This window comes from Strix aluco, chromosome 26 (assembly GCF_031877795.1).
Source record: "Strix aluco isolate bStrAlu1 chromosome 26, bStrAlu1.hap1, whole genome shotgun sequence".
Lineage (NCBI taxonomy): Eukaryota > Metazoa > Chordata > Aves > Strigiformes > Strigidae > Strix > Strix aluco.
In genome coordinates, this window is record NC_133956.1 from 3,037,152 (window position 1) to 3,061,416 (window position 24,265).

The window sequence follows — 24,265 nt, forward strand, 5'->3', positions numbered from 1 at the left end:
TGTAATCTGGTTAGAGCTCAGGAACCACCCAAGGGTGGTGGGACAGGGCAAAAAAAAGAGGAAACCCCCTATTTCTGCAGGAGATGGGAAGAGGGAGCACGCTGAGAAGCCGCTGGCCTGCAGGCACCCCCTGGATCTGGTGCTGGAGGTGCCTTGCTGCAGATTTTCCATGTGGGACTCTGTGATGTGCCTCCGTCCCCGCGTGCTCCCTGCGATGCTCAGCAACATGCTCCTGCCTTTCCCCGGCAGCGGCCCAGCTCCTCTCGCTCTCCCGGCCGGGGCGGTGGGGCTCCTGCCGGCAGAAGGTCTGCAGGGGGATTATATTTAGAAGAAAAGGAAGAGAGGTGGTGATAAGGAGGCCACCGTTATCTCCCTGCATGCCGAGCGGGGCTGCACCCGGGTCCTGGCTCCGGAGCTTTGGACCTGGGAAATGATTTGGGAGGAAGCTGCAGGCGGGCAGGCGGGAGTGGGGAGAACAGCCCGGCATTGTCCCTCCCGTCCCTGGTGCAATTAACTGGAAAACAAGCCAAGGGAAAACAAGCCAAGAGCCTGTTGGCGGGGCAGTGCCCAGCTCTGCGGGGCGAGTTTGCGTCCGCACCCCCAGCCCGACGGCTGCGCTCTGCACCGCGCTCTGCACCGCGTCTCGCTCGCTTGCAGGAGGGAGCAGCTCTGCCTTTCCTTGCTGGGAGCTTTCCGAGCAGCTTTGCCGGCCATTGGGACCACGGGCCGGGGAGGATTTTGCTGGCACCTTCGGCTGGGAGCGCCCAGAGAAGCACGAGGAGCCGGGGAAACGCGAAGCAGCCGTTGCCATCGTGGTGGGGTTTGCGACGATGCCCCTGACGATGCCCCTGACGACGAGCGGTCGCTGGGAGCAGCGGGTGTAGGAAGTGGTGCGGTGGGAGGAGCCGCTGCTGAGAAGTCACCCACCCGCTGTGGGGCCAAGGTCAGGGAGCGGGTGGTGCCGCCAGAAGACCCTTCCCCAAGAACCAGGAGGCAGCCGCCGCTTTGCCCGCGACCCAGCGCTCCCCATCGCAGGCTCGGGCGATGGAGAGGCGGCATCTCTCCGGGGAGAAGTGGCGGCTCAGCGCCTGCATGATGTGCCGGATGTGCTGCCTGGGTTCGTACCCGCTGCCCTCCCCTTCCCAGTGTGCAGGCAGCCCCCACCATGCCGCCCGAGCAACGGCTCAAGCTTTATCCACCCCGAATTAATGCCGGGGTTGGGAAGGGACCTGGCACCGTGGCTCCAGGGGGGGTTGGGTACAGGAAAGGTCCCTAAAAACACGTAGGGGTGACGTGGCTTCCTATTGCAATATTCCGTGGCTCGGCCGCGTGGCCCCGGGAAGCTGTGCTGATGCTGAGGCCTGGCGGGGAGGGGAGGGGAGGGAGGGTGCCCATGGTTGAACTGATGGGTAGTTTTTGGCACCTGGTTACGTGCCCTGGCCGGGGGATGGAGCGGGACGCAGGGGAGGTGATGTGCCGGCCGCGTGTTTTACTGCCGTGCTTTCCGATGGGGGAAGCTGTGGGGTGGATGAGGAGGGTGGATGTTAGATGTTAGATGGTGCTTTCAAATCTGCGTGGGTTGAGACGTGGGGAGGTTTTCCTGAGGGTCCCTGGGGCCGTGGCTGCCTGGCCAGTGCAGGGACCCCCGCAGTGACCCCGGGAAGGAAGATGTGGGGCCATCCAGGCAGGACACGCAGCCTGTGCCGAGAGCTGCTGCCTTTCTCCCTTTTCTTGATTTTTGGCTTAAAACCACAGCAAGGTGTGCTTCTGCCTGGTGGACCGTGCTGTCAGAGGAATGTCTTGGGGGTAGCAGGGCTCATCTGTTCCCACTCTCTCCCAGGGATCTCCCAGGCATCGGGAGCCTGGGGTTGCGTGCCGTGGGTCGGTACTGAGGCACTCACTTTCCTCCAAGATGATGTTGTTAAAACCAGGCGATCCCATTTGGCACAGGCCTGGCTGCTGGGCTTGCCCTGAGCCCTCCGTGCTGCCCGGGTGTGGGGAGATGGGGGCTGAGCAGGACCCCCTTGTGCCCCGTGGGACCCTCCAGCAGTGTGGCCCCATCTCCCGTCCTCTCATTTTACCTTGTTTGCCTTTGCTTTTCACATGATATTATATTTTGCACCAAGAACAGGGAAAAGCCTGCTGCCAGCTCCCCCATCCCTCATTGCTCCTTGGCATCACCACAAATCTCCCATCCTGTCACCCCGTGGGGCTGGTGGTCACCCCTGCTGCTCCCTGGGGACGTTGTCACCCTGTCCCACCAGCGTTCAGAGCTCCCAGCATCTGGCCAGGGCACCCTCGGCTGAGCCCTGGGACGGAAATAAACATTAAATCCTGACAATCCAATGAACCAAAAATACAACGACGGAGTAAGCTGCTAATTGCACATGCTGCTAGTGCCCAGCAGAGGCCTGTTATGGGACATCCGTGGGGTTTATATAATGCGTTAAAGCCTTCTGGGAGCGGGCAGGGGAGGGGGACACACTCCTAAAGTGGAGGGCTCAGGCAGACCCCACCTCCCTCCCTGCACTGCCTCCAGGGGGGATGAGGAGGCACGGGGGTCCCAGCCAGGGGGACACATTTTGGGGGTTCAGTTGCTGCTGCCAGCTGCAGCTATACCCATCCTAATCATCCACGCTGCTTTTGTTCAAATCATGCTGTTCTCCCCGAAAAAAGCAGCGTATTTTGTTCTAGCTTTGTGGATTCTCCTACCTCCCTGCCTGAGAGACATTGGAGCTGCATGAACGGCCCCGTCCCACACTAACCCGTGGATAAGCAGCCTCTGTTCCCCTGACCGGGCACAGGATCCATCCCGTGGTCCTGGCACTGGCGGCGATTCCTCCGTCTCTTCCCCTCATTTTAAAGTCATTTGAGTTTCTGCATGAGAAACACTGACCAAGAGCTGCCTTTGTCTTCTTTTGACAGATGAACGGGACAGAGTCCAAAAGAAAACCTTCACTAAATGGGTCAATAAACACTTGATGAAGGTAAGAGTCATGTATTTTATTATAAAGCTGGTTAAATGACCGTCTGTCTGTCTGTTCTGGCTCAGGACTGGCAGATAAATGCCTTTTTAAATTTATTTTTTTTTATGAGTGTTCATACGTGTCTGTACTCAGAGTGGGGCCGGTTGTGGTGGAAATGTGCCGGTGCCTTTGGAGGGCACTGTAACATCACCACGCAGCCCTTTTTATTACATTTGCCTCCTGAGCACCTGGTCCTGGCTTTAAGTCCTGGCTTTAACACCAGGCTTGTGCACCCTCCCGCCTGGGTTGCGGGCAGCCGGGTGAACGAGGGGATCCCAGCGCGGGGCTGCGCCCCCTTCGCACCCCTCTTTTGCCAGGGCAAGGGGGCTTTTTCGTCTTTTGAGGGATGTTTCTGCGTGGAGAGGACTCTCGAAGTATGTGAAAGGAGCTGCTTGCAGCCGTAGGTAGCTAAGCAGGATTAACGTAGCACCGCAAGGTGCCTCCTGCTTGGTTAATGCCAGGTGGTTTTTAATTAATTTTGCATTTGCCAAAAACAAAGAAGAAAAAAAAGTTCTTTCGTCATTAGGTGTCACAGCTGTATTTTCCTGCCAGCTTTGCAAACCTCTGTGTCAAGCTTTTCGGCTGTTTTCTAAATCTTACAAAGGAGGGAAAAAGGACAAATTTTGAGGCTGCTGTGGGAAAACATCTGGGAGTTCCCAGCTGAGTAAAACACCAAGACGAGGTCTGGGTGTCTGGGGGAAGAGCAGGTACAGAGGCTGTGTGAGGTCAGGCTGCTCTCGCAGCCGCGCTGCCCCGTAGAAACTCCTCTGCGCGCAGAGGGAAGCGAGGTGTAGCAGTTGAGAACTGTCAACGTTAGGTTAATGGTTGGACGAGGTGATCTTCAAGGTCTTTTCCAGCCGAGATGATTCTGTGAGGTGCTGTGTTTTGGGGGTGCTGTGGAGTAGTACGAGCAATTAAACCACCGCCTTGGGGGACTGAGCTGCCCTTTCTGCAGAGCTCTGCATGCAGCACGATGGCATCGCCTGGAGTATGGATGGTTTTAACAGTTTGATTTCGTGTGTAAAATTGGCAGCAGCTTCTGCCAGGTCATTTGGGAGCCCATAGGCTGCTTTCCTTAGATAGTTCTGGAATATCCATTTTAAATGGATGTGGCTCGAGGATGCTGCCGTCCTCCTGCACTCTTGCCCACGTGCCGGAGGGCGAGCGGGTCTGATGGCTTTTCCTGCCCGGCTCCGCAGGTGCGCAAGCACATCAATGACCTCTACGAAGACTTGCGAGATGGTCACAACCTCATCTCCCTCCTGGAGGTGCTGTCAGGAGTGAAGCTGGTAAGTCCCCAGGGCTGGGCAGTGATGCTGCTGCCCCCCCCACAAGCCCCTTCCATCCTCCCCCCCTGCTCCCCTCCGCTCCCAGCCGTCAGCTGTCATTTCTTATGCCATAGTTTTGTTTTCAAATGTCTGTCATTGTTTCTTTTATTATTATTACTATTATTATTTCTTATTATTATTTTTATTATTTTATTTATTTTCACTCAAACCCGCATTCCCCAGGCTGGTCTCTTGGATGCCACCAAAACATGTGATTAAAGCCGCTGGCTTATGGTTCCCTGGGCAGAGCTCTCTTTTTGTCAAGGCTTGCATGCCTTCATCTTCTAGATTTGGCTCCATATTTAAAATAACAGATAATAGTGGCTTTGACTAAAACTGTTTCTGTGACAGTATGCCCAGCAGTTTAGCTCAGATTTAACACTCCTGCCCTGTGCTCAGCTCCTGCTTGAGCTGAATTTGTAGCAGTCGGTGGTGTGCAAACCTCTTCTTGCATCTTGAGCATCGTAGAGTCCCCCTCCTTCTCCTCCTCCTCCTTCTCAGACTGACACATTCGCTCAGCTCTGGGAAGATCCCGATTGCTGCAACAGGGTAGCACAGCAGGAATTATTTTAGTTTTTCCCTAAAATAGGATCTGGGCAAAGATCTCCTAACTCCCTCCGTTACCCTCCAGAGATGCCAAATCAGTTTTTGTGGGGGCTGAAAAATTGGATCAAGCTACTTGTGATCCAGACAGCTTCCTTCTCTTCTCTTCGGCTTTCAAAGCCGGGGGGAAATTTCTGTGCTTGAGCCCAGGGTGTGCTGGAGATCCAGCTGCCTTCGTCCCCACTCTTTTTTTTTTAACTTTTACCTGGGTGTTGCATTTTGGTTTCCATTCTGTCTCCCTGTCGTGTCACCCTCCCATCGCCGCTGTCCCTCCCGTCCTCGTTAGCAAATAGAGCCGCCAGCTCAGAGGAGCCTTCGCCTGGTGAGAGCGCCGGCCTGGTGCCGTGCAAGCAGCGAAGAGCGTGAGGAGGAAGATGATGATGATGAAGAAGTAGGTTGAGTCTGCCCCGGCCGCAGCGTATCTCTGGCAGACACTGGAGTGCCGTCAGATAGTCCAGTGCAGCCCAGCGTCGCTGGGGCTCCGACCTTCCCCCGCTTCGGTTTTAGCCGAGGTTTTGGATAAAACTCGCCCGGGGTGGTCGCCCCGCACGAGGCTCTGCGGAGGGGAAGCTGCGAGAGCAGAGAGGCACCCGATGCCGTGGTCCTCGTTACCGGGCTGTGTTCCCGTTAACTGGATTATCTGTGCGTGCGCTGCAGTGTCAGCCCACAGTCAGGGCACGCCACCCACCTGGTGTGACAGCATGTGTCCCCCCCACCGGGCGGGAGGGGACAGGGACGGGTCCTGCACGCTGCTCCCGGCTGGGCCCCCCACAACCTGCTCGGCCCTCGGGGGGGGCCGCTGTGGCGGCTGCTCACCTCACACTGCATGGACAGGCTCCGGGCACAGGCACCTTCTCGCGGCAGGGGGGGTGGCTGGTGCCACCGTGGGGTCCCGGGTGCGACCAGCAACCCCGTGCATGTGAGTGGAGGTGGGAGTAAGCCCAACCCAGCCCCAGCTGAGGGTTACCCCGAAGGGGCTGGACCCCAAAACCTTGCTGAGGTGTAAGAGAAGGTGTGTTTTCCAGCCCCCTTGCTCTGGGTGATGATTCCCTCGTGCCTGGCGTCACCTTCCACCTGGAGCAGTGCAGGAGGAGCTGGGGCTGTAGCACACTCCCGCCGGCCTCCGGTCCCTCGCAGCCCTGGAGATGTTCCCCGTGCAGGGACAGCTCTTCCCCTTCAGGCTGGGGAAGGGAGGGGACTCGGAGGACTTGGGGTGTCCTAAGAGTTCAGAGCATCCTGGTGACGCCTCATGTTGAGGCTGGGAACAGGATTTGGGCATCAATCCTCCCCCTCCTGCTGATTCAAAGCAGACCCAGCATCCCATACCCTTCCCCTGGCCACAGCTCAGCTGCCAGGCACCTCAGAAAATCCCCCAGCGATGAGCACAGCCCAGGGCGCCTCATTTCTCCCCTCCCCAAGGGTTCAGAGATGGTACCTGGAGCAGCAGCCCCTGCCCGCATGCGGGAGGAGCTGAGCTGGATCTGCAGGGGCTGATGCTGAGGTTGGGGTTTCTCTGCCATCAGTGGGGACCCGCGGCCGGTCCCTGCCTGGTCCCCATGTCCTGCTGCAGAGCAGACATCCCTCTGCTTCCACCTGGAGGGGTCGGACTCTGTACTCTCTGCTCAAGTAAATCTCTCTTTGCTGAGCCCTCTTCCCAGCCTGTCTGCCTGAGTGTGGGGTGGGTGAGATCCTGCCCTGGTGTCTCAGAGGCTGAGCTGGTCCTGCCTGCAGAGCACGGCTCAGAGCCTGGACACAGACCCTCAGGGTCTCCAAGGAGATCGAGATCCCACCTCCATGCCCCACCGTGGCCTTTTTGCCCTCTTTCAGCAGGATCGTGTGTAGCAATGGCATTATTTGCCTCCGGAGCAAGAAGATAGAGCAGGATGTGTGGAGTGCACGGGGAGGGGGGGGTCACAGCAGCACGCTGACCGCAGGGGGCTGCTGCAGGCAGATCCTGGGGGCATGTGGGGGGTGGCTGTGCATGCGGGGGGGGGTGCTGGCCCGGCCCCGTGTGAACCTGACCTGAAACTGCTGCTTCTCTCTTGCAGCCGCGTGAGAAGGGGCGGATGCGTTTCCACCGGCTGCAGAACGTGCAGATTGCCCTGGATTTCCTGAAGCAGCGCCAGGTAAGGGCTGATTTAGGCTCATCCAGAAGCAGAGCCGGGTGATTTGCTGTTCTCTCTCCTGCCCAGGGCTCAGGAATGGTGTCGAGAAGCAGCATCAGCCTGTGCCGGGGCGTGCCCATCCCCGCGGTGCCGCTGCTGGTTGAGGACGGCTGTCAGGGGACTTTCCCCCCCGTAGGCGTTGCGTGTTCTCAGAACAACCCATGCGGCGCAAAAACTAGTATCAAAATGAGGGATCGGACTCCAGTTCTGAGAAGGGGTTTGCAAATGTCACAGACAGTCACTTCTGTGCCCCGAAAGCCTCACCTGGGGCTCCCCAACAGATCCCGGCAGCGGGGACGGGCGGCTGTGACACATCCAGACCTCCCCAGCTTTGGGGGAGACGTGGCAGCTGGCTTGTCCCCAGCCCCACGCAGCCGTGGCCTCAGCGCTGGCACAGCCGGGTGCCTCTTTGTGTGGCATCACCCCACCCCGGGATGGCAGCACAGACATATCGTCCTCCCGCGCCGCCCCTGGGCACCTTCGGCTTTCGACGGGCAGGTTCCCTCCACTGGGATTTTGGGGGGTGCTGGCCCTGCAGTGCCTGTGCAGCTGGCAGAGCCCGGGAATCCTCCACGTCCCAGAGCAGATCCCGCCCGGAGCAGTGGGATACATCCCGAGACTTGTTGGTGAAACCCCCGCAGCCCCGGGGCCGGGTGTCCTGTTCCGCCTGTTGGGTCGGGTCTCCCCACCATGTTGCTCCCCAGATATGCCGAGATGATGATAAATTGTACCAGTTCGTGCTGAAGCAGAGACTTTTCTCTCTCTCTGCTAGCCTGAGGGCAATGAAGAAATTTGAGCACGTGCCCCACTCCCGGGAGGGGGAGCTGCTTCCAGCCCCCCCTCCTCCTCCTCCCCAGCCCCTTGATACAGACATTTTGCCGGGGGCTCCTGGGAGCTTGTTTCTCTACTTGCATGAAACAGCTTTTTTCCTTTGAAGCGTGATGGCCTGGTGGCAGCGGCCTTGCTGGGACATCTTGCCCCAGATGCTTCTGCTAGAGACTGATTGTGGGGTCCTGTTGAGTGTTGGGGAGCGGGGAGTCCCCCGGGGGGAGAAGAGCCCAAAGCAGGAGCAGCTCTGGGGAACGTGGCTGCACGGAGAGCGGGAGCAGCAGCCGGGCAGCACCGCTCCCGTTTGCATCTGCTGGAAGCACCGAGGCTGGTGCTCCCGGTGCTGCATCTCTGTGCAGTTCAGGGACTGCGTGTCCATTTAAACCAGCCCCAGAGCAAAGCAGCCGGGAGGGAGCAGCTCTGGGACTGCGTGGGGCCGGATTCAGCCAGGACGGGGGCTTTTGGTGGGTGCTGGGGAAGGACCCTCGGCGAGGGCAGCGCTGGTGTTCCTGCCTTTGTTAGGGCTGATTGGTTAGCAGCTTGGTTTTGAACCCAGGAGGGAATTAATAAAGCTCGCCCATCCTTTTTTAACCGTGCTGTGGTCTGTAGCTATTAAATTATGCACTAGTGCTAAGGGCTTCGGGGACGAGGCGCTTCTCCGGGTGAGCTGAAAGAAAGCCATTAAGCACCGGGAAAGCACTTCTAGATGGAGAGTGCTAGAGATGTGAAAAATTCTTCCTTCCCCGCCTTCCCAAGCCGGGGCACAGGGCGGCCTCGCTGCCTTGTTGGGAAGCGCTGGGGTCTTGCGCGTCCACTCCCTGCTGGGGAGTGCTTGGGGTGGCCCTGGGGACAGCGCGGTCGGGGACGTGTCCTCTGTGGGCGAGGCTGATGCGGAACTTTGACCCTGTTGTTTCTCTTCCAGGTGAAACTGGTGAACATTCGCAACGATGACATTACGGACGGCAACCCCAAGCTCACCCTGGGGCTCATATGGACGATCATCCTCCACTTCCAGGTCTGTCATCAGAATTTCTTGCTGAGGGTCGCGGGGCGGGAGCGCGTTGTTTCCCTGGGGGCGCTGGCATCTCTCTCTGCATGTTTTGTGGCAATGCTGGCACGCAGGTTGGGCCGGAGGATCGACACACGTTGCAGTGTCATGGGGACTGGTGTCAGAGAATAGCAACACCCTTTTCTCATCATTTACATAATGAAATCATTAATGATGGGTTGTGTGCAGTGGCCTCCTGGTTGGCACCAGGGTTGTTGGTGGTAGCTGAAGCCTCTGGAGGAAAAGAGCAAATTCAGAGGGGCTGTGGGGGGACAGGCTGAGCTCCCACCCACACAGGGCTGTTATCCCAAGGCGCTCCCGGCCCTTTGGGTGGTTGGTGCAGCCGTGGGATCTCTCTTTGGGATGAAAAACGTCAACTGCGTGACGGTGGTTCAGAACAGGGGTGGGAGAAGCTCTCTGACCCAGCTGGGGTGCTGGGGAATGTGCTTCGGACCGTCTCCAGCAATCATGCTATAGATGCTCTTGCAAAACAGGGTCTCAGGTCTTTAATAGCCTCAAATTACCCAGTTGTAGCTTTGGTGCCCTCAGCGGATGATGTGCGACCCCTAATGCCACCAGTTCGTTGGCATGTGGGGCTTGCTGAGCAGTGCTGCTGTCAGCAGCTCGTTAGCGACCTGGCGTTAGCTCTGGGGCTGTGGTGGGAGCTGCTGTGTCCCGGCTCCCTCCCGTATCCCCGCTGGCATCTGCCAGACCAGACTAGCGCTGGCTTTGAGACCCTGCAAGGAAGATTTTCATTTTCGGAGAGGTGTCTGGGGGAAGCACGGGGATAAATTGGGTGTAAGGCTGCTGACGAGGCGCTCGGCTGGTGTTTTGACCCTGGGGAAGCAGCCGGGGTCGAGCAGGGTCTGGATGCTGATGAGTCACCATCAGCTCCAGTGAGGCCCTGGCTGGTGGCATCCTGTCCCCACTGTCCTCGGGGTGGCCTTGCCCTGGTGCAGGAGACCAGGGAAGGGAGATCAGGAGGTCCCGGGTCCCCTCCGTGCCCAGCTGGGAGGGGACGCTGCCACCCTGCTGTGGGGGACAAGGGGAGCCCCCAAGGGAGCTGGGCTGGTGCCGGCAAGCCTGCGCATCCTCTCCCCGCTTGCACTAACGGGATTTTTTCTGGGGTTGTAGCTCCATTGTGAACCTTTTAATCTCCCATGTCCCAGTGCCGCTGCCCCGGGGCGGGCAGCTGGGAGAGCCCCAGGGAGAGGTTTGGGCTGAGCTGGTGCCGGTGCGGAGCCCCGGGCACTGCCAGCTCTGTAGGGAGCTGGAGCGGTGAAAGCATGGGGGCTGCCCCCCCCGTGTCCTGGGAGCTCTTGGGGTCACTGTGTCCCTTCATCATCTCCTGGGTTGCTCCTTGTTGAGTGTTTCTCCCCTCCCAGCCCTGCTTGCTGGGGTTGAGTTCAGTGTCCCCATTTTTATGCCCCCTGCTCCCCATTTTCTGTCTCACCCCTGCTTTCGGTGTGTGTTACCCTGCTGTGGTCCCTCTGAGCTGGCGAGCGGAGTTGGGGTGCTGGATGCTCCTCCAGCCCCTGCCCTCGGCGGTGTTTGGGGCAGGAGGGCAGGAGGGCACGGGGCTGGACTGGGACAGGGAGCATCGGCGCTGCCGTAGCCTGCTGGGACCCCACGACTGCGGCTCCCTGAGGCGATGCCGGGTCCCCGGGGCACCTTGGGCTGCTCCTCTGTGCCCTGAGCTGGGTGAGCCTGACAGCAGGGTGGGCACGTGAGCCGGTCTCTTGGGGCTCTTGGCATTAAGAATTAGGGAGCAAACCTCCCGAATTGGAGAGAAACACCCCTGCGGGAGCCGGCGCAGCGCCGCGGCCCCGTTGGTGTGCATGCAGAGCCACTCTGACTCCTCCCTGCTTTTTTTTTCCCCCATTTCTCTCCCACCCCTTCCTTTATGCTACCTTTGCCAACCTTCCCCGGGTTTTGTGTTTTTTATCCCCCTCTTCCCCACCCTCTCTCACCCCCCTCCCCACTCCGCTGCCTGATTCCTGCTCCCTGTTTGTGTTGGCGAGGGCCGTGCTCCAATTACCTCATATTTGGAGAGAAGGACGCCGCAGCCAATCCCCGCTCCCTCTGCTTTTAGGTCAAGTGATTTCTGAACTGCAGTGAGATGCTTTGAATTTGTCTTCTCGCAGCGCCCAGGCTGTAAGATGGCTGTCTGGAGCGGCAGCGGCAGCGGCGGCGGCGGCAGGGCTGGCGGGAGGGAGCGGCGGCGAGGGGCTGTCCGCGGCACAGTGTATGGCGTCTGTTTGATCCAATGAAGCCCAGCTCGGGATTTATTTGGGAGCCGGCGACTCGCTTAGCTGCGTTACTGCCGGCACTGAGGAGGAGGAGGAGGAGGAGATGGGGAATTCTCTGGGCTGCGTTAAAGAGCCGAAGGAAAAAGCTGTGGGAAAGGCACCCCTGTCTCCCAAAAAAAGGGTCCGCTTTAAACGGAGGCGGAGGGGGAAGAGGAGAGCAATGCCAGAGGCAGCCCCGCAGGAGGAGCCCCCAGCCCTGGAGGTGGCTGAGGATGAGGAGGCACCGAAGTCGAAGGCAGCCCCCCAGCAGGAGGGAGGTGAGGAGCCCGCCGGGAGCTGGCACGGCGGAGGGGACCCCAACCCGGCGGCCCTGCAGCCCGGGCTCATCGTGCAGGTGAAGGAGCGGTTCCAGGGGGAGGTGCAGAAAGCTCGCCTGGTGCTGGAGCCGCAGCGGCGGGGCGCGGCGAGGGCTTCCCCGGAGGAAGGCACCACCGTCATCGCTCGCTTGCTGGAGAACCCGGCCGAGAAGGACTGCGAGAAGGCAGTGAGCCGGCTGGTCGAGCTACAGAGGAGTGGTGCGGGCAGCTGCCGGGCCGTGCTGCTGCCGCTGCGCGGGGGGAGCGCTGGCCGTGCGGAGGGGCTCCTGTCCCCACCGAGTGCCGCGGCCGGCAAGGAGCCAGCGAAGAGCCGGGAGCTGGGGGCCAGCAGCACCCTGGATGCCTGGAGGAAAGGAGGCAGCAGCGATCCCAGCTCCAGTGCCCCGTGGACTTGCTCCTCCGCTGCAGAGCTGGGCACCGTTTCGGAGCTGTCTACGCCGTCCCCCATGGTGGAGCAGCTAGAAAACCCCAGCGTGGGGAGAACCTCAGGGTTGCCATCGTTTCGGGCCGGGGAGGGAGACGGGTATGGACTGCCGGCCTCCCGCAGCCCGTCCACCTTCAGCGGGCGCAGCGGCGGCGCGGCCCGGAGCTCCTCAGGGTACGGCAGCGACCCGGCACGCCGGCCGGCCAAGGGCGCCGGAGCTGGTGGGACCACGGCATCTCCCTCTGAAGGTGGCCGCAGGCTCGCTGCGGAGGGCTGGGCTTGGAGGGGGAGCTCGGGGACAGCTGGAGGAATGGTCAGTGTCTGCGTGTAACCTCGCCCACTTTTTAGAGCGGGGTGGGGGGAGACCTGGTTCAGTGGCCCTCTGGGGCCTCTGGTGGCCTCTGGGGACGGTCATCTCAGTGAGGCTGAGCGCAGGAGGGAGGACTCTGGTGCTTAAAGCTCCCGAAGCCTTTTCCCCTCCGAGCATCTCCGCCAGGAAAGCATCTCCCAGGGACCGACATGTCCTGTCCTCTGCTCCTGGCACGGGCGGCCAGAGAACGGCTCTCGCTGGAGCTGGTGGGGACAGCCAGTGGTCACCCGGGCTCTCGGTGCCGTTGCGTTTGCCGTTGGCAGCACGGTTACTGTCGCGTCCTCAGGGCTGCTCGGGTGCAAGTTTGGGGTGTCCCCTTGCTGCTGCCCACACTCAGCTCCCAGGCAGGCAGCAGCGGGTGAACGTGGAGGTGTGGGGGCTCTGCCTTCTCTGAGGAGGCTCCGAGAGGAAGAGGAGAGGATGATGCTGTGTTTTGGAGCCTGTTGTTGCTGTTTGGAGGTCACTCCTTGGGTGTGACGGGGTGGGCTGAAGGTGCCCCTGGGTTTGGCCAAGCTCTGCACGCCCCAGGACACACGTGTGGTTGAAGGGGCAGGAAGGGGGTTGTGGCCCCCGATACCTTTGCCGGGTTGGGGCTAGTGTCACAGCCACCACCCGGCCTTCAGCGTCCTGCCACCGGTTGCTCGATGTGTGAGGCTGATGTTGAAGGGGTTTGGAAGGGGCTGGACCCAAGTCCTGCGAGTTTCCACTCTTTCTTCTCTCCTGTGTCTCCCTAAATCTTTGTCCTGACACAGACATGTGAAGAAAGAAGGGTGGAGCTGGTGCCGCATCCTGCACCTCTGTAAGTGCATCTCTAGGAGGGTCTCCTGCAAGGATGCCCTCGGGGAAAGGCCCAGTGGTTGGAGAACCCCAGTGCTGTGTGAATGATTTAAAAATAAAGGATTTCTCTGCGCTAGGGTGCTGTGAGGAGCTCCCTGATGGGCAGCGGTGCTGGACAGCCCAGGTGGGGCGCAGCCGATGGGTGGGTTCATAGAAGGTTTCATTCAGCTCTTAATTAAAAGCTGCTGGGTAATCAATAAGGGGGTGCTGGGCAGGTGGAGGTTTGTGGGTCCCTCCCTGCTCCCTGCAGGTGTGGAGGGTTCCATCCTGCTGCTCGCCCAGTGCATCGCCCTATCCGTCCTGGCTCAGGTGCCGGGTCCTGGAATCCCAAAGGAAACCCGGCCCCGGGGCTGGAGGAGTTAAAGGCAGTGCCGGCGGTGTGGCAGCGGCTGACAAAGAGCAGTTTTGTGTGTGATGAGCGTATCAGGCTGGGGAGAGGGAGGTGAGCTGCAGAATACCAATTACACCGTCGCTCGTGCCTCGGCAGCATCCACCCCGCCAGCGGGAGAGGCGGCTCAGCCCGCAGGTCCTTGCCTCCAAAGGGATCTCTGGCAGCTGGGACCTGTGTGATGCCAGCACCCAACTGGGTGTATTTTGGGGGGGAATAAAGGAACTGGGTGTTTTCAGGGCAGAGGGGGCTTGGAGGGGTGACGGTCAGGGCTGGGTCCTGGCACACCTTCTCCCTGCAGTGCCGGGGAGGAGGAATCCAGCGAGCAAACAGCCCGCGTTGCCTTTCCACAGGCGCCCCGGAAAATACGAGCGGCTCACATCCTCCCCTTTGTCTGCCCCTTAATTAAGGGGGGGTAATTGTACTAATTGGGGAGCTGGGGGCAGGGGGGATGGGCGAGGAAGAAGCCGTGCCAATCAGAAATATGCTGGCATGTGGAGACACGTGCGTTTTGTCACGTGCGAGTCTGGGATTCGCAGCCGGTCCTGTGCGTCTGTCTAAGAGGGGTCTGTGACAGTCGGTCTCTTTTGTTGGGGAAGTGGGTCACAGCACCCCTGTCCCCAGCACCCCCTGGCACCTGCCTCTCCAGGCACAGCGAGGCAGAGTTGGGGATGCAAGAGCCTTCTCTCCATCCTCTCCTTTCCCCCCAGGATGGAGGCAGTGGCCCCGCTCTAAGCGGCTCCGCTGGCTGGAGGTTGGGGAGAGGCCTCTGCCCCACGTGTCCTCTCAAACAGCACCTCCAAGGGCTCTTTCCCGCTTCTTACGTTGGTATTTTTTATGACGTGATGCTCCAGGTGGAGCATCCCCCACCGCGCCGGCAGCCCCGGAGAGGGATGGCATCTCTTGGATGCTCCCTCGTCGCCGAGCCATGGGTGCTGCGGGGTGGTTCCTGCCTGAGCCATGGGTGTCTGGGGGTGCTGGGGCTCCTCGTGGCGGGTGCTGGGCAGGCAGCAGAGCGGGTTTGTACAAGACAGGAGGGTGCACGAGCATTTTGGGGGGGACGGTGCTGGTGTAACGTGCTGGTGTGCGCCGTGGGCTGCTCAGAGCACGTGTGGCAGGAGCGGCTCCGGTGAGCTTGGCGGTGGTTGGAAGCCAGGGTGCGGCAGTGGCAGCTCCTGTCTGGCTGGGCTGGGCTTGGCTTGGCTGGGCTGGGCTGGGCTGGGCTGCACGCGTGGCCAAGCAACACCTCGTGCCCCTGTGAAGTGGGGTTGGCAAACGGCCGTGCCTCCCCCTCTGCCTGGATCTCCAGTCTGCCCAAACTATACCACACCCCGGCACTCTCCTGCATGTCCGTTCCCGTGTCTGTTGGCTTAGGGGTGCCCTTTGCCCCACGGTGACCCCGAGTTTCCTCCTGCCCTTCCTGGCAGCTGCCAGATCTTGGACAAATTCACAGAAACTGGACATGCCTGGTGGAGCCTTTTCTGTGCCACTTTCTTACAGATCTCCGACATCTACATCAGCGGGGAGTCAGGGGATATGTCGGCCAAGGAGAAGCTGCTTCTGTGGACACAGAAGGTGACAGCGGGTTACATTGGGGTGAAGTGCACCAACTTCTCCTCATGCTGGAGCGATGGGAAGATGTTCAACGCGCTCATCCACAGATACAGGTAGGCAGGGAGGAGCAGTGGGGACCGTCTGGGTGGGAGGAAGGGCTGGGGACCTCTCGGGGGTCCGTGCCCACCGCCGCGGTTGGTGATGGTCTGGAGTGCTTGGAGGTGTAGGTGAGGCTTTGCAGGGAGCAGTGTCTCTTCTATCTGGAAATCATCTCTTCTCCCAGATAGCTGGTGGGTGGATGCTTGGAAAGAGCAACAAATACAAGAAAAAACATTTTTGAATGAGGCTGGGGAGAGAGGCAAAAAAGAAAAGCTTTTAAACTGGGAGTGCTGCAGTGTTCTACGTGTTAGTGCTGCCCTTTCTGCTCTCTGAATAGCAGCACTTTCATCCACGGATCTCAGAGCTCTCCGGAGCAGCAATGAAACCTCTCACTGTTCCTTGAGAGACAGCACAGCTCCACACGCCTCCCGCCCGCTCAGCGCAGGCAGCGAGTCAGAGCTGGGGCCAACAGGGCCGGCTTCTGCCCTGGCTACTTGGTCAAGGGCACTTGGCACAGCCTTGAGAGCCTGCAACGGCCCCGTGAGAGAGCATCTGGAAAATAACCCTGCCTTCCTGCGCTGCCCGGGGCTCGCTCATGGCCGGGAGGAGCGAGCAGGGTTCAGCAGGGAAGGACACGCCAGGGTCTTGCGCGCAGGAGATGGGGTGTGTGGTGGGCAGCAGACTCGTGGTGCGCAGAGGCTGGGATTTTCCTGGCTCCGCTGCACTCGTTTGTGGTTCGTTTGTGCTGCGGTTTGCTGGTGGGGGTCTGTTCCCGGCACAGGGCTGGCAGCACCCTGCCTGCTGCCTGCTCTCTGCTCTGCTGCAGGCAAAGGGCTCTGCCTGCGTCCTCAGAGAGGTGCAACCACCCGCTTTGGGCTGTTTTGTGCACCTCCTTCCCCAAGGGGATGAGCTGGGGAGGAGCTGCAGCCCGTGTCCCTTCAAAGACTGGAAAGCCGCCAGTCAGAGAGTGACCTGGGGGTGCTGGTCGACAGCCAGCTGAACAGGAGCCAGCAGTGTGCCCAGGTGGCTGAGAAAGCCAAGGGTATCCTGGCTTGTATCAGCACTAGCGTGGCCAGCAGGGACAGGAAAGGGATCTGACCCCTGTGCTCGGCACTGGTGAGGCCGCCCCTCGATGAGTGGGGTCAGTTTTGGGCCCCTCACTCCAAAAAGGCCATTGAATGACTCGAGCGTGTCCAGAGAAGGGCAACGGAGCTGGTGCAGGGTCTGGAGCACAGGTCTGATGGGGAGCGGCTGAGGGAACTGGGGGGGTTTAGTCTGGAGAAGAGGAGGCTGAGGGGAGACCTCATGGCCCTCTGCAACTCCCTGAAAGGAGGGTGCAGAGAGGGGGGATGAGTCTCTTGAGCCAAGGACCCAGCGCCAGGACAAGAGGGAATGGCCTCAAGCTGCGCCAGGGCAGGGTCAGACTGGCTCTTAGGAAGGATTTCTTTGCAGAAGGGGCTGTTGGGTGTTGGAATGGGCTGCCCAGGGCAGGGGGGGAGTCCCCATCCCTGGAGGGGTTGAAGAGTCGGGTTGAGCCAGCGCTGAGGGATCTGGTGGAGTTGGGAACGGTCAGGGTGAGGTTCATGGTTGGACTGCAGGAGCTTCAAGGTCTTTTCCAGCCGAGATGATTCTGGGATTCTGTGAAAGAGCCACCGGCCCAGGACAGGGGCTCAGACGGGCCCTTGGGAGCCACCCGCAGCAGCGGTGCCCACCCGGGATGCTCTGCCCCGGCTGCCTTGTGCTGTTTGCCAGTGTTGTGACTCTGGTGTGTGTCTTGCAGGCCAGACCTGGTGGACATGGAGAGGGTGCAGATCCAAAGTAACCGGGAGAACCTGGAGCAAGCCTTTGAGATCGCCGAGCGGCTGGGAGTCACGCGGCTGCTGGATGCCGAAGGTGGGCGGCTGGGGGACGCGGCTGGTGCAGGGAGATGCTGACCTCTCCGCCTGCTCCCGTTCCTCACTGCCTTTCTGCTTCCCCCTTGTCAGACGTGGACGTCCCCTCTCCGGATGAGAAATCCGTGATAACTTATGTGTCTTCAATCTACGATGCCTTTCCCAAAGTCCCTGAGGGAGGAGAAGGGATCAGCGCTATCGTAAGCATCGCTGCGGGTTGGGAGTCTGGGACAGTGATTTGGGAGGCAACTGGTTGTTGTGGGAAGGGTTTGGAGGTTCCTTGTCCACTGTAGCAGATGGCTGATGGGTGGAAGAGGCTCAGGGGGAGGAAGGAGCTTCCCCATTAGTGTGTTTGCCCTGTGAACTGCCGGTGTGCCACAGCATTCTGCAGGTTCTGCCATGGGTTTTGAGCCCACAGGAAAGCTGAGCTGGCTTCCAGGGAGCAGCTTGCAAGGAGGATCATCCTCCTCCTCCTTCTCCTTCCTGTACCTGGGGTGGCATCACAGCAGGGAGGGACAGGCGAAGGATCCACTCTGTAGCTGTGACCTCGGTTCCCTCTGGGCTCTTCTCGGCCAAGCCGGGCTCTGCCTCTCCCCCGCAGAGACCTGCCCTCCAGCAGTGCTCTGCAAGGGTTCTCTCGCCCCACAGGAGGTAGATTCGAGGTGGCTGGAGTACCAGAGCCGCGTGGAGTCCCTCATCTCCTGGATCAAGCAGCACACGATACTCATGTCAGATAAATCCTTCCCCCAGAACCCTGTAGAGCTAAAGGTAGGTCCTGGACAAGGTCCATCCTCGGTGTCCCATGCGCTCGGTGCTGAGAGCTGGGTGGGGGCATTCCCAGGGTGGTTTCTGATGAGCCTTTCTCATGCCAGGCACTTTATAACCAGTACATACACTTCAAAGAAACTGAAATCCCGGCAAAAGAGCAGGAAAAAGGAAGGATAGAGGAGCTCTACAAACTGTTAGAGGTAAGTATCATCATGGCTACCTGGAGGCTTGTAGGTGGGAGTGTTGTGCTTTTAGCAAGACTGAAGTGTGCTCAGTTCAGGTTTATTTTGGAATGGAGAAGTGGAAATAACCCTCAGGGTGAATGATGTAGAAGCGACAGGCTGCAGGAGTGGAGGCAGAGCTGCTGCCTTAGATCCCCGCTTTCCTTGCTGTAATCTCTCTCTAGCCAGCTGGGGGAGGAGGTGGGAAATGCCATTCTGTTGATGTTTTCCCCAGGTCTGGATTGAATTTGGACGCATCAAGTTGCCCCAGGGCTACCACCCCAACGATGTGGAGGAGGAGTGGGGCAAGCTCATCATAGAGATGCTGGAGCGCGAGAAGCTCCTGCGGCCGGCGGTGGAGAGGTCGGTGCTCTGCCCGCAGCAGGCAGAGTCCCCGGTGGGGACGTCCCCTGCTCCCCTGCCTGGAGGGACACCCCAAAACCTGCCTTTCATTCTCTGTCATCACAGGCTGGAATTGCTGCTACAAATTGCTAACAAAATCCAGAATGGTGCTCTGAGCTGTGAAGAAAAACTCACTCTTGCGAAGAACACGCTGCAGGCTGTGAGTGGGGGGGTGTTATTTTTCCCCTTGTAATTTTTTAAGTTATGTTTTTGTTTTCCTGCCTCTTCTTTTATGCCCATTTCTTCCCCTCTCTTCTGCGTGGGGTGGTGGGTTCTCCTGGACAGGTTTTCCTTCTCTCCTGACATTGAGCCTATCCCAGAGGGGCTGTAGGGGCGGTGGTGGGTACCTGGTGATCCGTGGCACAAGGACCGTGGGGACAGCAGGGCAGGGGAGCGTGCAGCAGGCTGCCCCTGGGGAGGCAGCGAGTGAGGTTGGATTTCTGCAGAGATGCTGATTTGGAGGAGAGTTGCAGTTCTGGGAAAGCTTGTATAATGAGGCTTAAAACCCCCAAAATCTGTTTTATTTGTCTAAAAGACTGGTAGAAAGGACTCAGTTGCAGGCTGTAGCTATCTGGGTAGGGAGTAGATTTATGAAGAGAGGTATTTTGTTCTGGGAGAAAGAGATGTAAGGGTTGGAAGCTAAAAATGGTTAAACCCAAGCGAAAAATGAGATGCACATTCAAGTGTCTGTCCACGGGACTAACCACAGGCATCACTAGAAGCTTTCAGTTCATCTGCAGGAGCTTTTCAAAGGGGGATGTCCTGGGTGTGGTGTGAGTGATGAACTCATGTGCTTCTGTTCAAGTCAAGGCTTGTGGATCAAAAGGTTTTTTTGGTCTTAAAGTTGGTGCTGGGCTCGTATCGTGCTCTCTCTGCCCATGTGCCTGGGCTGAGGGGACCCAGCCCTCAGTCTCCTCTCTCTTGGCCCAGGACGCTGCTCACCTGGAGTCAGGCCAGCCCGTGCAGTACGAATCCGACGTGGTCGTGTATCTGCAGGAGTGCGAGGGGCTCATCCGCCAGCTCCAGGTGGATGTACAGATCCTCCGGGATGAGAATTACTACCAGCTGGAGGAGCTGGTGTTCAGGTGAGAGGGGCCGCGTCCAAGATGGTCTGTGGATGGAGAAATGCGATCGGGGGCTGATGCACGGGGCTCCTCTGCTCTGTTGTGGGGAAGGAGGGAGTGTGTGTGTGTCTTCTCACCCGTTCCTTCCTTGCTCCTCTAGGATCATGCGGCTGCAAGACGAGCTGGTGACGCTGAGGCTGGAATGCACTAACCTGTACAGAAAAGGCCACTTCTCCACCCTGGAGCTGGTGCCCACTTCCACGCTGAGCACGACGCACTTGAAGGGCGAGTCCCTGACGAAGGGGCTGCACACCTCCTCCGCCTCCTGGTTCCGGAAGCCCATGACCAGGACAGAGCTGGTGGCCATCTCCTCTTCCGAAGATGAAGGCAGCCTCCGGTTTGTGTACGAGCTGCTGGCCTGGGTGGAGGAAATGCAGGTGAGTGCTGGCTCTCTGGCTCTGCCTCTGCTCACACTGATGTGGGAAGGGAGGAAGCTGGTCTGGACTTTTTCCTGCCTTTATCTGTGAATAATTGCTTTGATGGTTCAGCGTTTCCAGAGAGCACAGATGCTTTTATCTTGAGTTGGGTTTTCTCTCGTGATCCTGCTGCTCAGTGGGTATCAGAAGTTCCTTTCAAAGCTGAAAGCAAATCTGTCCTGATGTGGTCAGTCCTTTGGTTTTATGTGGGTGTGAAGCCTGTGTAGGCTGTCCCAGAAATCATTCAGTGTTGGAGCACTGGCTTAGGGCCTTCTACCAGGACTGACGTGGTGTTTGTTCCCTCTTGAGTGACCTAGGAGGTTTCTTTGCCCTCGTGTCCTTTTGAGATACGCTCCTGCAGATGAGGAGTGCTGACTTGGACCTTGTTTCAGATGAGACTGGAGCGGGCAGAGTGGGGGACCGACCTGCCGAGCGTTGAAACCCAGCTGGAGACCCAGCGACACGTCCATACCAGCGTGGAGGACCTGGGCTCCAGTGTAAAGGAGGCCAGGATGTACGAGGTACGGTGGCACAGGCTGGGTGACACAGCGTGTGGCACAATGTGTGTGGGAAGGGATCGGCTCTTGGGGGTACGGGTGCCTGGGGCAGAGGTATTTTTTAAGCACAGAGCTTCTGAATTGCTGGGCTGGTGCAAGAGGCTGCTGCCCCGAGCCATCCTCTCCACCCTCTCTTGCTCACACAGAGCTGGGGGAAAGATTTGGAGATGGAGTTTCCAGTGATGCCACCCTGTGGCAGGTAACAGGAGCATTTTTTCATCCTTCAGGGTAAAATGTCTCAGAATTTCCGCGCTAGCTACACAGAGACGCTCGGCAAGCTGGAGACGCAGTACTGCAAGCTGATGGTGAGTGGGCTTCGAGTGGGCTTCTGGCACTGCCCGGGGAGCCACCCTGCTCCTGAGCATCCCTGCTCTGCTGCTGGGGAGGCGGGAAGAGACCAGTCACCTTCAGAGCAGGGAAGAGGAATCACGCTCGTTTTGTCTTCAGGAAACCTCGAGCTTCCGGCTGAGACACCTCCAGAGCTTGCATGGGTTTGTGTCTCGGGCCACTGCAGAGCTGATTTGGCTGAATGAGAAGGAGGAGGAGGAACTGGCCTACGACTGGAGCGACAACAACCCTAACATTGCAGCCAAGAAAAACTACTTCTCGGTGAGTGACCCCGGGGCAGGGCTGGTGGGGTGGGTGCTCTCTTGGTTGTGCTGCTGCTGCTTTTGATCCGCTGTGGGACCCTCAGCTACCAACAGATCTGAAGTCCCCAGAGGTTGGCTGCTCCCTCCCTCCTTGTAGCGAGTGCTGCTGCTGAAAGAGCTCTCCCTAGAGCAGAAAGTGCAAAAAAGTGTTTGTTCAATAGAGTTTCAATCGAAAAGGCATCAAAAGATGTCTTTTTAATGCTATTTGGAATGAAAGGCATCTTTAACTAGTGGGGGAAAAAAAAAAGTCTGAGATAAAGAGGAAAATTGATTCTTCTTTAAAGCAGTATAAATAAATTGCTGTCTTTCCTTAATCGCACTGTCTGGAATTGAAGAGGTGCCCAGGCAGGTTTTCAGTATCTCTGTTCCATCTGCCCTGTGTGTTTGGTGCCCCGGAGGCATCCTGATGGGACTCAGCTGTGGTGCTCCCCTAAGCCGTGCTGGCTTCCCCGAGGTCTGCTGGTTTTTACTGCAGCGCTTCGGTGCTGTGTGTTGGATGGGTTGGACACGTGCTCCGCGGGAGGTTCCTCCCCACAGCCGAGGTTTGGACTTTGCTTGTGTGCTTCATGCAGGAGCTGACGACGGAGCTGGAAGAGAAGCAGGATGTCTTCCGTTCCCTCCAAGACACGGCCGAGCTGCTCTCCCTGGAGAACCACCCGGCCAAGCAAACCGTAGAGGTGAGCGGGTACATGGAGGAGCCGGGACGAGCCCCGAGAATCAGCTGGCAGCAAATCTCACCTGGGATTGGGAAACTTGCTCTTCCATCCCACAGTGGCAGCCAGGACTGATAAAATGTTTTATGGTGTTTTATCAGTGCAGTGATAGAGCTGTTTTATTCTGAGGAGTGCAATGAGAACCTTGAGGTCACTCCCAAATAATCCCCATCTCAAATGAAGACACAGATACACTTGTACAGAGCATGAGTCTATCCTGCAGTGAGGGGATGCAGGGAACGGCCTCGGCTCCCTTGGAGCTTGCAGGAAAGCCGTGGTGGTGAAGCAAAGGGCTGTGGGGACATGTTTCTCCCTGGTGTTTCTCTCTGGGGTGGGAGAAAGCAAACCCGGTATCGCTGGTCCAGGGTCTGCCATCTCTGCTCCTTGTGCCTGTGTCCAAACCCTCCTGGTTGCAGCCAGATCTTGCCCGTTTATGTGTGTCCTACCAGCCGTAGCTGTGTCCATTCTGGGACCCTCCTTGGCTGGTAAATGCTCGTTATTCATCGCCATTTGGTGCGTGTGTTTCTCAGGCCTACAGCGCTGCCGTGCAGAGTCAGTGGCAGTGGATTAAGCAGCTCTGCCTGTGCGTGGAACAGCACGTGAAGGAGAACGCTGCCTATTTCCAGGTACTTGGGAGGGGCAGCCCAAATTTCCCTGGTCACCATCCACTGCATGAGCTTCAGACGCTGCTGCTGCCTTTGGGGGAGAGGGAAGGAGGGATTTGTGGTGCTCATGGGGGCTGCTTTCTCCTGAATGAACTCCTTCTCCTTAGCTGCTCTCTGGGGATCTCACTAGGGCAAAAGGGATCAACTTCCACGCAGTTCTGGCCATCCATGCTCACTGCCTTTGCAGCCCTAAGGCCAGAATAGCATCGGGAGCTGCTGGTTGAGATGTTGGGGTGGTCCCTCGCCGCACTGCCAGCTGCTGGGTGGACTCATGCAGGTTTCTGTGACCCTCTTTGCCTTTGCAGTTCTTCAGTGACGCCCGGGAGTCCGAGACCTACCTGCGCAACCTGCAGGACTCCATCAAAAGGAAGTATTCTTGTGACCATAACACGAGCCTGACGCGGCTGGAGGACCTGCTGCAGGACTCCATGGTGGGTTTTCTGACATCCCCACCACCCTGAGCGGGCGATGGGTGGCCTTGCTCCGGTCCAGCAGCACTGCTTGGGGTACCTCTTGCTTCCCAGGGAAAACTGGGCTCATTTTATTCCTGCAGTGACGTGTAATGTGTTTTTTTTCCCGATCTTGGTCAATACCCTCCTGTTTGTTGGAGCTGCTGCATGTGTTTGTAGGCGGCTGCGGGGTGCAGGCTGGGTGTGACCCCGGCCGCACCGCTGTGCGGGGGGAACACTGCCGATGGTAGCTGGATCTTGGTTGTTGCAACAGCCGATGGGTCGCTTTTGTTTAGAGGCACCATCCAGCGTCTTTTCGGTGTCCCCGGGGTAAAGAGCAGGCGGCGTGTGCTGTCTGTGCAAACTCACAGCTTGACGTGTGAGCTGGTTCTTCCCCATTGGTGCCCATCACACCATCCTGGTCTGCACGGAGCCGGTTGTGTTCTGCTGACAGGGGTGTCACTCAGAGCCTGTAGGATGCTCCTGTTTCTGCTTTTGAGCTGTTGGGATGCAGAGAAACACCCGTGCTTTATCCAGACCAAATCCTGTGTTAATCCATCGTGCTGTGCCGGTGGGGGGAGAGCCAGGGCAGCCCGGCTGTGCGTGGGGATGGGGGCTTGGGGGCTCGGCACCGCTGATCTCCAGACACGTGGCCTGGCTTAGCTGCGACGTAGCAGAAAGCAGACGACGGGCAATCGCGCTGTGACCTTCTTGTCTGAATTGGCCTGAAAAACAACAACTGAAAACCAAAACCCGAGGAGCAAAGCATCAGATGGTGTTTGAAACCAGGGACGGGGGAGGATTTGGGCTGTGAGTTAACCGCTGAGCCGCGGGTGGAAGTGCCAGGAGGCGACATTTGAGTGTGTGGAGGCAGGTAGCTGCTTTGGCTTTGCTCTTAGTGCACAGCACCGATCTCCGGCGTGTCCCCAGTGAAGCTGGGATGCCGTTACTGGGTGTTCGTGATGGGCTAGGGCTCTTGCTGTCTTCTCTCCTGGAGGCCTGGGGCTCCCATCCTCTCTGTCGTGCTCTCGGGGTTGTTCTGGGCTGTTCTCCAGCGCCACCAGGACACGGAGCAGCCAGCCTGGCTCCTGGGGTCCGTGTTTGCGAGCTCT

The 24,265-nt window shown here is 58.7% G+C and overlaps 1 protein-coding gene across 19 annotated transcripts in view; it reads left to right on the forward strand.

Annotated features, from left to right (window-relative positions):
• MACF1 (microtubule actin crosslinking factor 1) overlaps positions 1 to 24,265 on the forward strand; it is a 145,701-nt gene that overhangs the window by 31,414 nt on the left and 90,022 nt on the right. For 17 of the 19 annotated variants that reach the window (XM_074807249.1, XM_074807257.1, XM_074807252.1 and 14 more), the window contains exons 2-20: positions 2,926 to 2,987; positions 4,226 to 4,315; positions 7,006 to 7,083; positions 8,873 to 8,965; positions 15,144 to 15,310; positions 17,077 to 17,189; positions 17,282 to 17,388; positions 17,837 to 17,956; positions 18,061 to 18,156; positions 18,413 to 18,540; positions 18,646 to 18,739; positions 19,510 to 19,664; positions 19,804 to 20,080; positions 20,512 to 20,640; positions 20,904 to 20,981; positions 21,124 to 21,285; positions 21,899 to 22,003; positions 22,570 to 22,665; positions 23,010 to 23,135. In XM_074807249.1, the coding sequence (XP_074663350.1) occupies positions 2,926 to 2,987; positions 4,226 to 4,315; positions 7,006 to 7,083; positions 8,873 to 8,965; positions 15,144 to 15,310; positions 17,077 to 17,189; positions 17,282 to 17,388; positions 17,837 to 17,956; positions 18,061 to 18,156; positions 18,413 to 18,540; positions 18,646 to 18,739; positions 19,510 to 19,664; positions 19,804 to 20,080; positions 20,512 to 20,640; positions 20,904 to 20,981; positions 21,124 to 21,285; positions 21,899 to 22,003; positions 22,570 to 22,665; positions 23,010 to 23,135 (2,276 nt within the window). Of the gene's footprint in view, positions 1 to 942; positions 1,118 to 2,925; positions 2,988 to 4,225; positions 4,316 to 7,005; positions 7,084 to 8,872; positions 8,966 to 15,143; positions 15,311 to 17,076; positions 17,190 to 17,281; positions 17,389 to 17,836; positions 17,957 to 18,060; positions 18,157 to 18,412; positions 18,541 to 18,645; positions 18,740 to 19,509; positions 19,665 to 19,803; positions 20,081 to 20,511; positions 20,641 to 20,903; positions 20,982 to 21,123; positions 21,286 to 21,898; positions 22,004 to 22,569; positions 22,666 to 23,009; positions 23,136 to 24,265 lie in introns of those variants that run through there. The other 2 variants (XM_074807262.1, XM_074807269.1) reach the window with 2 other exon arrangements.